Source organism: Pseudochaenichthys georgianus, chromosome 1 (assembly GCF_902827115.2).
Source record: "Pseudochaenichthys georgianus chromosome 1, fPseGeo1.2, whole genome shotgun sequence".
NCBI lineage: Eukaryota > Metazoa > Chordata > Actinopteri > Perciformes > Channichthyidae > Pseudochaenichthys > Pseudochaenichthys georgianus.
This window is the reverse complement of record NC_047503.1, coordinates 17,321,934-17,334,874: the sequence shown is the minus strand read 5'-3', so window position 1 is coordinate 17,334,874 and position 12,941 is coordinate 17,321,934. Positions and strand designations below refer to the sequence as shown.

General features: G+C 43.1%; 1 protein-coding gene across 2 annotated transcripts; it reads right to left on the bottom strand.

Moving 5' to 3' along the window:
• Positions 1 to 520: 520 nt before the first annotated feature.
• On the bottom strand, positions 521 to 12,398 carry cp110 (centriolar coiled-coil protein 110). Of its 2 annotated transcripts, XM_034100374.2 has the most exons (10): positions 11,965 to 12,398; positions 11,385 to 11,510; positions 8,776 to 11,281; positions 8,011 to 8,153; positions 6,165 to 6,266; positions 5,597 to 5,716; positions 4,864 to 4,950; positions 4,578 to 4,694; positions 1,682 to 1,755; positions 521 to 1,301 (listed from the first exon to the last, which is right to left on the bottom strand). In XM_034100374.2, exons 1-10 carry the CDS (start codon positions 12,091 to 12,093, stop codon positions 1,142 to 1,144), a joined length of 3,564 nt encoding a protein of 1,187 aa, XP_033956265.1. In that variant the 5' UTR covers positions 12,094 to 12,398; the 3' UTR covers positions 521 to 1,141. The 2 variants fall into 2 exon arrangements, with proteins under 2 accessions (XP_033956265.1, XP_071060474.1); XM_071204373.1 differs by lacking the exons at positions 521 to 1,301; positions 1,682 to 1,755; positions 4,578 to 4,694; ... (1 more) ...; positions 5,597 to 5,716; positions 6,165 to 6,266 and adding an exon at positions 6,281 to 6,499.
• Positions 12,399 to 12,941: the final 543 nt, after the last annotated feature.

The window sequence follows — 12,941 nt, the reverse complement described above, 5'->3', positions numbered from 1 at the left end:
AAGTGCATTAAGCGGTCCGTTTGTGTCTCAACCATTCTTTAAGTTGACCTTTATAACTATCGAGAGTGGGACAATCCCGTATCTCAGTTGGGAGGCTATTCCACAAAGAGCTGCCTTTAATGGAAAGTACATTTTGTCCAAAATTGGTCCGTCTACGGTGGACCTCAGTCTCCTCTGGTTTCTGACCTAGTGCAGCGTCCAGTGTGTTTTCTGTGGATGAATTCCCCTAAGGGAGGGGGGTCATGTAAACATTTATAAAAAAACACATATTTCTAAAAGACTTACAATTGTCAAGACTTAAGAAATTGTGTCAAGGATGGTACAGTGGTGGTATGACTAAGGCTTTCTGTCAAACCCCTTGATAGCTCTCTTGTACAGCTGTTCTATCGGTTCAAGGTTTGTGGCACAAGCAAACGACCAGTTTGTCAAACAGTATTCAATGTGGGATAGAATCATACAGTGGAGGTATGACTTTGCAGCATTGACAGTTTATACTACAGTATATTTGGTATTTGGGGACATGTTATATATAAAAAACATTAGTACCATGTTACCAAAGAAGTAGTAAGAGGAGAAAAACTCACTGAACATTTATTTAGATTGGTGCTTATGCAAGCCTTTTCAATAAACACAAACTTCAGAGCAATGTTTTAGTGGTAAGAAACATTTATTACTAAACAATTACAAATAAATAACATATAAAACAGGTCCAACAGGTCTCTAAGGATACAAAAGGATGATGCAAAGGGGTTTGATATGGGGAGATTGTCTGTTTTTGGTAAACTAGGCACACAAATTTTTGCCAACTCAACACTTGTCCCACTTACATGTGCAGCTTTAGTACACTTATATTGGAGAGAAGAACTGGGAGCAGACCTGATGAAGAGTTTGTGTTACTGACAGAGCAGCTGATGTTTAACCCAAACTGAAGTCAGACTATTTTGTAGTAGAAGGCTGTCAGCACTGTATTATACCCTGGTTTTGAAGTGGATGAAATGTCACATCACACATAAGAAAAAGCAGTAATATATTCGTCAGCAACAGGCATCGCTTTGACACCTCTCAAATTGTTAGATTTACAATATTTATGTAATCGATAGAGGCCTTATTAGGAGTCCACACTGGGGCCAATTAAGAGGTGTCACCGGGGTCTGGAGGAGCGAGTGCTTTTGGGGACCCTCTGAGGGTTGGCTCTGAACTGTCCTCGCCTGGTCTCCGGCGGCTGCTCAGCAGAGAGCCCACTACTGTGTCCACTCGTCGTCACCACTCCCTTGTGCCTTTCTGCTGCCTTTTTGTGGATCCTGCAGGAAAAAGAGATGCCTCTGCTTGTTAAAAAAAAGCCTGAAGTGCAAAAACTTCAATTCATTACAAATGTTTAAGTTGAGAAGTGCTACTTCAGCTGACTGCAACATTACTGGGAACTTTGAAACTTGAGTATTGCATAAACAAATCCACTAAAGTCTAGATGTTGAAGGCTTTCAGTAGGTTGACTTGTTTTAATCAGATGCAGCAACTAATGTTCAGAGTTGCCTGATGCACAAAGGTTCCTTTATCCCGTGTGACTGTATTATAAATAACTGTCTGTACATGTGTCCTTATAAATGTACACACACACACACACACACACACACACACAAACAAATGTGAGATAAACAGAGATCTAAAGAAAACAGAAACTCACATCATTCCTCTCTTCCTCTCCAGTGATTTCTGTGTTGCAATGGAGAGAGAACTCCTTCCTCTGGGATGGCCACTCTAAACAACACACACACACACACACACACACACACACACACACACACACACACACACACACACACACACACACACACACACACACACACACACACACACACACACACACACACACACACACACACACACACACACACACACACACACACACACACACACACACACACACACACACACACACACACACACACACACACACACACACACACACACACACACACACACACACACACACAACAGATGAGTCTCCACACCACTCAGTAGGCATGTTACAATACTCAAATGTGTGAATAGAAAAGAGTAGATTGAATATTTGAGACTTCTTTTCCTACTTTAATAAATTAGTTCAACAACATAAAAAGCAACACTGTTATTTAGAGATGGGTGATGGGACAGCGTCATGCAACCAATAGTTTAGATATGACAAGTAAGTAGATGTGCAAGTAAAATACGTCTTTTCTTTTACAAATAAAACTAACTTTGTGCCGTTTTGGAGAAGGGTTATTTAGGGGTCATTGTTTTATTATGAACATACCATTTCATTTGAATAATCCATGATAACAAAAGTGGATCAATCGGTGCATCTCTATTGTTTTTGTCATTATAAGACATTGTGAAATGTGAGACCTGGGTCAGAGCAGCTGTAATTCAATACTGATATTTCTCTGTAGCATTGAAGAGCCATGATGCTCCTTTTCAGAGAAATGTCAGAGAAACTCCCTCTGGAGGGAACACGGGGATGTTAGCCTTTGCAGACCATTTACATGCACAACCAACCTATATAAGAAACTACAGGAACGGGAAAACCCAAAAAGCATAATAGAGCCTCCTCTTTAGGTTTTGACGTTGACAATCTGCTACGCTAGTGTCTTTCTTTGGCATTGTTTGTGATTGCTTCAGCTATCTTTATTGAGAAACCAACACTAGGGATGGGTACCGGTATTAAACGGGCCCCGGGGCTGAATTATTAAAGACCGTGGTACCGTTAAGCTCCAACGTTATCGGTCTTTTTATCGGTACTGGAGACATGTCAAAAATATGTCATATGTATTATTGCTACACAAACATTATATCGCAGTCTTAGTGTCGCCAACTCCATTTCTAATATGCAAAAAGACTACAAAATGCGTCTTTTTTGTATTTTCGATCTTTCCAATCCAGACGAGAGATCTCTCCCCCCCGTCTGTGTGTGAGGGGGCGGGGCGGTTTACACACACACACACACACACACACACACACACACACACACACACACACACACACACACACACACACACACACCACACACACACACACACACACACACACACACACACACACACACACACACACACACACACACACACACACACACACACACACACACACACACACACACACACACACACACACACACACACACACAGACAGAGAGAACGTGCTCCGAGTTGTGGTTAAACTTTACCCGTGTCGATGTGGACAATGCTCGTTACCAAGAGAGTTTAGCATGTAAGGATGGCAACACGAGCAATTTGTCTAAACATTTAGCAAAAGTGCTCCACATCCAGACGGAGGAATGCACCGGGTTCGATTGTCTTTCTAGCAGCTCTGTAGCCCCATCCACGCGTAACGTTTCCACGTCAGGTGTTATGTATGCTAGCAACAACACACGGAGTTAACTCAGTTATAAAAACATAGGTTAATGATTAGAGGTAACTGAGTTCTTTATTTTGTTAAAGTGTCAGCTATTCTGTTTACAGTTCTGTCATCAGATTATTTAATACGATTTGTTAAAACATTGTTGTTTCTTCTGATGTGAAATATTATGTATTTAATTTAAAGGTCCCATGTCATGGCCATTTCCACTGATCATGATTCCATTGTTGAGGTCTACTAGAATAGATTTATACTGTGCAATTGTCCAAACTCACATTGGTTTCTCATACAGCATCTCTGTAAAGTATGTGTATTCAGCAGTATTCACTCTCTCCACTAAACGGCTCGTTGCAGCTCTTGCCCCCCCCTCCCTGTGAGCCCAGTGTGCTCCGATTGGTCGGGACCAGTCAGGACGTTGTGAATCGCGCTAAACTCCGTGGAGATGTGATTTCCTTGTTTAGCGATACACAGCCAAACTCACCCTGAGCACACACAAAGTCACAGTCGAAGTAAAAACAATAAGTGTGGCTTGATATTGAGTAAGAAAAAGGTTGATAAATGATGTGAGAATGGGTCTGCAGAGGGAATTTTGACACGATCCCAACTGTCTGTTATCAGCCTGCAGCCAGGGAGGAGAGATCAGCAGAGCTGCATGCACTGAGTGTGTGAGGAAGTCCGTGGATTGGTCAATTTGGACCAATCAGCGGGGGCTTAACGTAACGGCTCCGCGGACGTAACGTAACGGCTCCACGGATTGGTCCATTTCGTTCCGGGGACGACATGACATCATGATGTCCCCGGAAGAATCAAATGGACAGTGACGTATCTCCAACGAGGCGTTTTGGGGAGGTATTTTCTGTGTTAGAGTTTTACTCGCTACATGGTGTACTTTGAGGGTTTTGACTCTGCAGACCGTTTACATGCATAAAAACCTTCATAACACACAAGGGGACGGGCAATAACCGGAAAAGCATGACATGGGACCTTTAAATAAAAAGCAATGTTAGTTTTGTTCACAATTCGTTTAGTTAGTTTACCTTATTTTTTTCTCCAAAAGAACCGATAAGAGTACCGTTAAAAGACCGATAAGCGGTATCGATACAAGTAGTAGTACCGTTAAAACCTTAACGATACCCATCCCTAACCAACACATGATTGGTTCAGCTCACACATTGAGAAAGTGTTACCTGCCGCCTGAGCTCCCTCTCTCTGGCCAGCTCTCTGTCCCAGCCAATCAGCTGCATCCTCTCCCCGGCTGACAGGCTGAAGAATATGTCGTGGACCTCGTAACGTGCGGCGCGCAGCTGGAGGGGGAAACAATCACAGAGCAGACGGCGGCCTGAATGAATGCGTGTCATCATGGTATCTGTTGTGGTAAACTGCTAATGGGGGGGAGAACAGCTCAGTTGGCAGTGTAGCAGAGAAGAGGAGGAAAGGTTAACAGATGTTTACAACACGTGTGAGCTTTGATACCTGCAGAGTGACTCTCTCCTGCAATAAAACGTCCTGTCTGCTGCTCGGGCTCGGCTGCTGGAGGGCCTGCAGGAACTGGTGTGTGTCCTGGATGAACAAACACACACACACACACACACAAAATAAGTATTTAGATCAATACCCCACTTCATGTCACAGTTCTATATTCAAATTATTCTTTAAATATGAATCAGAAAATATACTTATTCAAATATAACAAAATATACTGAGCAGTAATGTTTTACTTTTATATATGATGTTCTTCAACAAGTAATTTACTGCTGCAGTAATGAGTATATTTCATTTTACAGCTCTACATTTTTAAGGCTGTGCCAAATTACAACTCCTTTATATAATGTTGGTTTAATCTACAGCAATGCATCTTATTCCATCATCATCATCATCATCATCATCATCATCATCATCATCATCATCATCATCATCATCATCGGGATGTTTCTCTGTCCTTCGATAACCATGTATCAATAAAAGGTAAACATTTTGTGATTGTTTCAGAAAAACAGCTGTGATGATGCATTTCCCAGCGAATCCAGGAGGCTTTTTAAATAGTTTATTTAGCACAAACATTCAACATTTAGAAGTGCAACTAAAGCTGTAAGATAAAAGTATGAGAGTAGAACGTACAATGTTCACTTCTGAGATATAATGTAGTAGTAGTATAAAAGGGAACTAAACAAGTTTCATTCTATGAGACAGACGTGTCTCTGCTCACCCTGACGGTGCGCCCCAGCTGCGCCACCCTCTTCGTCCTCAGCATCCTGCGAGTTAGGAAACCTTTCACAGCGGCTGCCAGCAGGGGGCGGCAGCGCTCCGACAGCAGGCTGCAGCCGGGCTGAGGAAGAGGAGAGAACTGAGTGATGAGGGGGGTGAATAATGAGGACCAGAGGGGGCGAGAGGAGAATGCTAATTCCATCAATGACAACCAATTAATTTCCCGCGCAGATTCTCAAGGTCTTTTGCTTGACATCTGTTTAGCGCATCAATGTAAGTGGACTCGCAGCTCATGATTGTAATAGGGAATAATAAGCTGGATAATAAGCAGAATAATAATGTCCCACTCACTTGTTGATTCTGAAGATGTTTGTTGAACAACTATAGTGAAACTTGAATACATATGAGAGCGGTAACAGATGAGAGGGGATAGTGATAAGGAGGGGGGACTATTTGGTTCCACTGAGCGAGTCGGCTAACTGGTGATGAATACAAAATATTGTGGGTAGAAGGATAAGCGGGAGCAAGCGCTTCGCTTCACTGACAGTCAACAAATGTGGCGGTGTTACCTGAGAGAGGAGAGAAAAGGTCGCCGTGTCCCCGGGACGTGAGCTTGACATGGAGCAAGGGAAGGACACGCTCTGGAGGAGACGGTAGCGCTCTGCCAATGCCTGAGAGACAGACACAGAGACATGAGTGTGTGTGTGTCATAAGAGTGTGTGTGTGCAGACACGCACGCAAAGTTGAGAAATATTGAATTGGAAAGGAAAGCAAATGAGGCAGGAGGAAGAAATTAATTGAGGGTGGAGAGAAAGAGACAGAAGGGGGGAGATGGGGCACAGAGGCAAGAGGGATGAGATGAGAGAGGGGGCAGGGGAGGAGGAGGATGAAGAGGATGATGAGACTGGAGAGATGGAGGAAATTAATAAAGCCAGAGAACGACGTTGAAGGAGGTTTGAGACAAAACAAAGAGGGTAGCGAGGAAAGTGGGAAAAGAAAAGAAGAGAAGGGGAAGGGACCATTAGTGGGGGCACTCGACGGGACGAGCTGGCACTTACACACAGACGCTCATGAATTAAACAAATGATCCTTTCCCTTTCTGTGTCAATTCCCTCGATCCCCTCCTCCCTCCCAGTCAAGCCAGCTCGCTCTCTCATCCCATCACAAATGACGGAAGGAAAGAGGGGAGGCAAAAGAATATGCATTTTTTTCATTAAACAGCCTATGTTAATTATATTGTTGTTAAGGAGACATACATTAAACAAGAGACAGTGATTAATAGAGCAAGGACACTGGGCCAAGAACAAATACAGACACAAGCTGAAGAAACAAGAACTGGCAGCCAGAGAACAGCAGGCGTCCTTGAAGTACTTGCATGTGCGCACACACTGGCGACTATGCCAGCTTGCCTCTTAGGGATGTAATGAAACATTTATGGTAGAATCCCTGTGTGTTTTTACTGGGGAGAGTCTGAAGGTCTCTTGTAATGAGCAGATGTCTGTAGTCTGCCCACGACCCCGCTCTGCTGCACAAGCACCCTCTAACAGGTAGGCCGACCGTGCGTGTGTGTGTGTGTGTGTGTGTGTGTGTGTGTGTGTGTGTGTGTGTGTGTGTGTGTGTGTGTGTGTGTGTGTGTGTGTGTGTGTGTGTGTGTGTGCCCACATGTGGACCGGTGCCAGAGCCTTTCAAAGGGCTGCGTCTAGTTTCCAAAGAACATTTAGGGTCAATGTTATATCACAGCTTAGTGAATTGGTTAGATGCTCTCAGAGCCTATTCTCCTTTGATAGGTGACTTTGGGTGGAGTCGGAAACCATTCAAGTGAATTATGGCTGCCTTTACGGGAATTACGTAGCGCTGTATCTGTACAGCAATAGGTGATGCAATGGAGTGCAAGAAGCGGGCCAATGGGATGGAGGAAATATCAATATGACTATAACTACTATATTGGAGAATAAAGGTGTTGTTTTTTCCTGTCTGTTCCCTTTGAGGCTCACTAGAGGACACACTTGCAGGACAAGTAGAGAGACATTTGAAAAGAAAACAGCTTGAAATATTCTATATTTGAGAATGTTGTCAATTAATACCATGGGGCTCCCCTTTAGTTTAGGGATTATGACGCCAGCGTTTTAATCCCTGAAAACGCAACGTTTTCAATTCAACTTCAGCTGGGGACCTTTGTTGCTTCTCTTTATTTTTCATTTCCTGTCATCTCTCCCTGCACAGCCTTCACCGCTATAAACTTGGTTATTACATTCCTCTAACGGCTGAGCACCTTACATTTAGCAAACGGAAGCAAATTGTGTTTTTGTTGGGGAACTTTACAATGAATGATGTCGCACATTCATTTATGGACATCCCATTGCTCAGCATGTATGAACAGCAGTCCCCTAATTCTATCAATGGTTCATCTCTGACCTGCATCAGTTCTTCCTGCTGTCTGCGGTGCTCCTGCTGCAGCGCTCGGACCTGAGCAGCGTGGGCCTGTTTCAGCTGCTCCTGCTCCGCTTCCTGATGGCCACGACCTTCGAATGACCGCACTGCAGCTGGAGGCAGCACATCTGTCAAATGTGGGTCACAATATGTGTAAATAAATGTTGACAAAGCCAAACGTTGAGTGACAGGAGTATGCTGGGTTCCGATCTGATTCCATTTGTATTCATTAATCTATGTTTTTGTGACATATTAAAAAAAAAAAAAGGTCCTATACAAGAGGGCTGTACTGTATACTTTACCTGAATTATATAATGTGGATTAAAACAATATTAACTTAAAAAATTCCACAGCTTGAGCCATACATTCGGAAATATTATCGCCAACTATTTTGATAATCGAATAATGTTTCAAGTAATTTTTTGGTTTTTAGCCTTTGAAATATGAAGTTTTTTTCCACTTTCCTCCATTTAGTGTCATATTTAAAATAATATCTCTGGGTTTTGGAGTGACTAAAAAGCACCTTGGACTTCGATAAACTGGGATGGACCTTTTTTCTTACATTTAATAGACCAAAAAAAAAGAAAAAAGATGAATTGCTAAATGGCTAAAAATGAAATGGATATAATTTGTAGCCTTAATGCTGTTCTTATTATTATGTCTCGTTATGGAGTCTTGTATGTAACACTGTTTTATTTTTCCTATACAACTAAACCCCAACACATGCAATAACAGTCCAACCAGTCTCACCTCGGGGACTGCTGATGTTCGGTCTGATCACAGAGTCGGCCCCCCTGCTGGCCTTTGCACTCCTCTCCCTTGTCTCTTCTGTCATTTGCATGAGCAGCCTCCGTTTGACCTTGGATCCTAAGCCCTGACCTTCTCCTCCACTATCTGGGGCCAGACTTTTCTCCTGAAAGAGATAATTTTTGTCGGACCCTGACCATTCGTGGAGCCACAAGCAAGACGGTGCGTCTACGTCATACGACTGGTTGAGAGAGGGTGAGTGGGAATTGTAACCTTCTGCAGTCGCCTCGTTCTTTCTCTCCGCCGGTAGGTTACTGGAATCCGAAAGCACGGAGACGTTACGTGAAGACGTCGTTGCGGACGGAACATTTCTGAAGACGTCGGGGATGCGCATCCGCTGCGTTACAGAGAGGAGGCATTTAGCTGTGGGCTTTCTGCTGCCACCGTGCTGTCCATGACTGTTTTTAAGTGCTTCCTGACATGTTTCTTTGTCCTTTCTTCTCTCTGTAGCTAAGGTTTTGGATAGCCTGAGTTCGCCAACATTAACAGCTTCTTTTGCCAGAACCTCATTAGTGTCACTGACGCATGGCTCAGATCCAGTATCTTCAATCACGTGATTTAAATTGTCTAATGATAGCGGCTGTTCTCCGAGTCTTTGGTCTTGCTCCACCTCTTCATCATGCTTTATTTTGTTAAAACTGAACTCGTTTTGCGTGTTGCTGTCAGTTAGGCCAGGGCTTTCCAAGTTTTCTGACAGTGTGGACGCCAGATCTGAGATCAGTACTTTCAGACTGGACAGGTCGTACTCGAGCTGATCTATGTGCTGTGAGCTCTTGGCTGAAACGTTTGTGACACCACCTTCATCCGTGATGTTCACAGTGAATGGAACTAATGTGGGACTGTTTTTAGCTCCCAGGTCTTGAACCTTGTGGCTTTCATTCAAACCAGAATCGACTAAAACGTTCCTCTCTGAGGTGTCCGCCCCTTTGAGAGCTTCTCCATCTTGGATAATGCTTTTGCTTTTAACAGGACTCATACAGAAATTAGGGGCTGGAATAGTGTTATATTTCCCCAACCCATTATAAAAAGCTTTGGGACAGGTTGTCAAGTAACTGACTTCCTGATTGGACGAGGTTTCTGTCGACGTGGGCTGTTGCTGGGGGGCGGGACTGATTTGGTTAGGCTCTGCTATGACATCTTGTGAAATATTCAGCTTGTTGTTTTTGATTTCCGTTTCCTTCGCAACACTTATAATTTCATTAGTATGTCCATCTCCTTTTAAATGTGTGCTTTCCAGATTAAAGCTTGGCTTTTCCTCAAAAAACTCACTCTCAAACGCTGTATCATTTCCCCAGGATTTCTGTGCTGGCGTGTCCGCAGACGGGATAACAGTGCCTCTCCTCTCCTTCATTTTCTTTCCCTCATCGGCCACAGTCGCCTTATAAGGAAATTCGTCATTCTCCTTATCAGAGAGGCTCTGCTCCTCCTCCCTTGCTTGCGTCTGTTCTTGGGTCCTCTCCTGCATTTTAGTGTTTTTGGCTTGGTTCCTAAGCATTCGCTGGCTCCGCCGGTACTCCTGAGATTTCTTCAGCAATGCCTGGAGGCTCATGCGATAAGGCTCCTCAGTTGGATTTGCTTCGTCTCCATGGTGTCCTGCTGGTTCGGATTTGATGCCGTTGTGCTGAATGTCTTGCTCTGTCGGTGGATTGAGATGAGTGCCTAATATCTGAGATAACTCCAGATTGTCTGAAATGCCACTGTTTTCTGATGAAGAGACTGTGCCCTCAATTCTGTCCAAATTCTGATCATTGTCAAGTCCAATAACTGAAGAAAAGGAAAAGTTATCCCCACACTCTGTGCTGTCTTGATGACTGCTTTTAGATGTCCCATCTTGTAAATGGTCACATATGATTGAATCCTCCTGGAGCGAGGTGCAACTCATGTCTTTCATTAATGTAAAATGACTACAAATTGCTGATTCTAGTCCACTCCTCTCTAATTCCTCTCCATCAATGGGAGGGTGGCTGATAATATCTGGCATCTTAGTGATTGTGTTTGAGGTGTTTTGGAGGAAAAGGCCACCCATGTTATTACGATAAGCTCCCTCGAATGAGCCAAAGCTCTCTCTCTCGTCATCAATCCTTTCAGAGACATTGGAGCTGTTCTCAAGATTCTCAAAGGTCACGTAACCGGACGACGCTGACTGTTGGCCTGGCTGTGAAACCGGTTGGCTGTTGTGTTGTTTAATAAGGCATTCTTTCTGGTAACTTTCCTGAGTTGTCACATCAGAGGCAAAATAGGCACTATATGTAGTTGATGTCAAGGGAGGAAAATAAACACCATCCTTGTCTTTCTCTCCAGACAGCAGTGAGGGTGAAAGGCTTTCCTTTGTTCCTATGAATAAATTACTCTGCAACCCCGATCCAACGGTGGTGTTGCCGGAATGTGAAGATTTTTGTTTTATCTCCGACTCTTGAAGCAACTCCTGCAGTGTTGGTGTTTTCCTGAGCTGTAAAACATGGAAAGGAAAGTATTGTATAATATGTTTAGACAAAACACAAATATAGGAAGTTTGCGGATGAGGATAGCTGAAAAGTAAGGACTTATATTACCTGAACACTGTGGAGGATAGTTTGCACGTAGGCCATTCTTAAATCATCTTTCATCTTCCTGTGGACAGTAGCTTTCTGCGCTGCATCTCTGTGTCGCTGCATCTCCTCTCTCTGCCCCCCTGAGAGCTGTTATCATCAGAAAGCAGACATGAGGCGTCATGTATGTGAAACAACACCTCATACAACTTGTTTGGTCTATAAAACAATAACAATGAAAACTGTCCATCACAAATTCCCAGTGCTTTGTATGAGGTGACAACTGAACATAGCTTTGTTGTCCAATCAATATTTGAAAACCCAGATAAAGATATACCAACTTAACAATTATATAGAACATGGCAAAGCAGCAAACCTGACATCTGACAAGCTGGAACAACCTGCCCGATTTTCAGTAAATAGTAAAGGATATTGAATTACACCATTGTTCCTTAAAATCAGTGAGTTAGTAACAATAAATATAAGGTATGCTACATACAGTCACACAGTCTTCAACCGTGTTTTTAGTGCGACTGTGCCATGTTAGCTGCGATTATAACCCCGAATCATGTGGATTTTAGCAGAAATAAAGCTAAACTCGTACCAGGGGAGGAAGGATGGGTCGTCCATAGAAGCGGATGAGAGAGGAGGCAGGTGGAGGTTTGTTGTCTTCCTCCTCACTCTTCCTCAGATGGGAGGAACAATGCTGAACAAACTGGTCGTAGTCCTCCATCAAATTGCATCAGTAAACGGTAGGTAGAAACAGTTAACTTACGCTAATACATTAATACTTTATAGTAGCTGCTGAGCTGTAACCCTAGTTAGCTAGCTGGCTAACGAGTTAGCTGCTGTTTGGTTAGCGTTCAATACCAAAATGCCGGTAGAGTAGTATTTCAGTAATATCTATTATAAATAGAGTGAAGAGAAGCTACAGAAGAGCAGCACTACAGTGTTACATTTGACAAAAGAGAAACAAAGTCTAAAGAGTTACCAAACACAAACTCTCTATGAGGATGGATGTGTGTGTTTACATTTTTCCCCGCCTCTCCTCGCGCAGCAACAAACTGACAGTTGGAAACCGCCGCGGCGCCATGGAAACACGGAGTGGATTCACAGTGTGGACAGGGAGGTATACAGCACATTAATCAACGAATAAAGCAATTTACAACACAACACACAACTTTAATCAAAAAAGACTCCTATTATATTAACTAAACAAATTAAATATTCGATTTCAACGATACTGAAGCTAAGTTTGTATTGATAAAGTCCAAAAAGCCACATCGCTCCGTGTTTTCACAGGATCCGGACCTGTTGGAGAAGAAGGGGCAGACATAACTCGGTACCGCCACCTACAGACACAAATGTGTGGCTTATAGCACTGAGATATAAAATATACAACACCAAATCATTTGTAGTTAAGTTGTGGAGTTGTGGTCTATTGGCACCCCAACAATTGAATTTAAAAATTACAAATCATAGGTTGAGTATAGACTATAGATTCCATATTTTCTTTATATTTTAAACCATTATTTGAACCACATTTTAAGTTGACACAGCAGAAATGTGTCGGTTTTATGT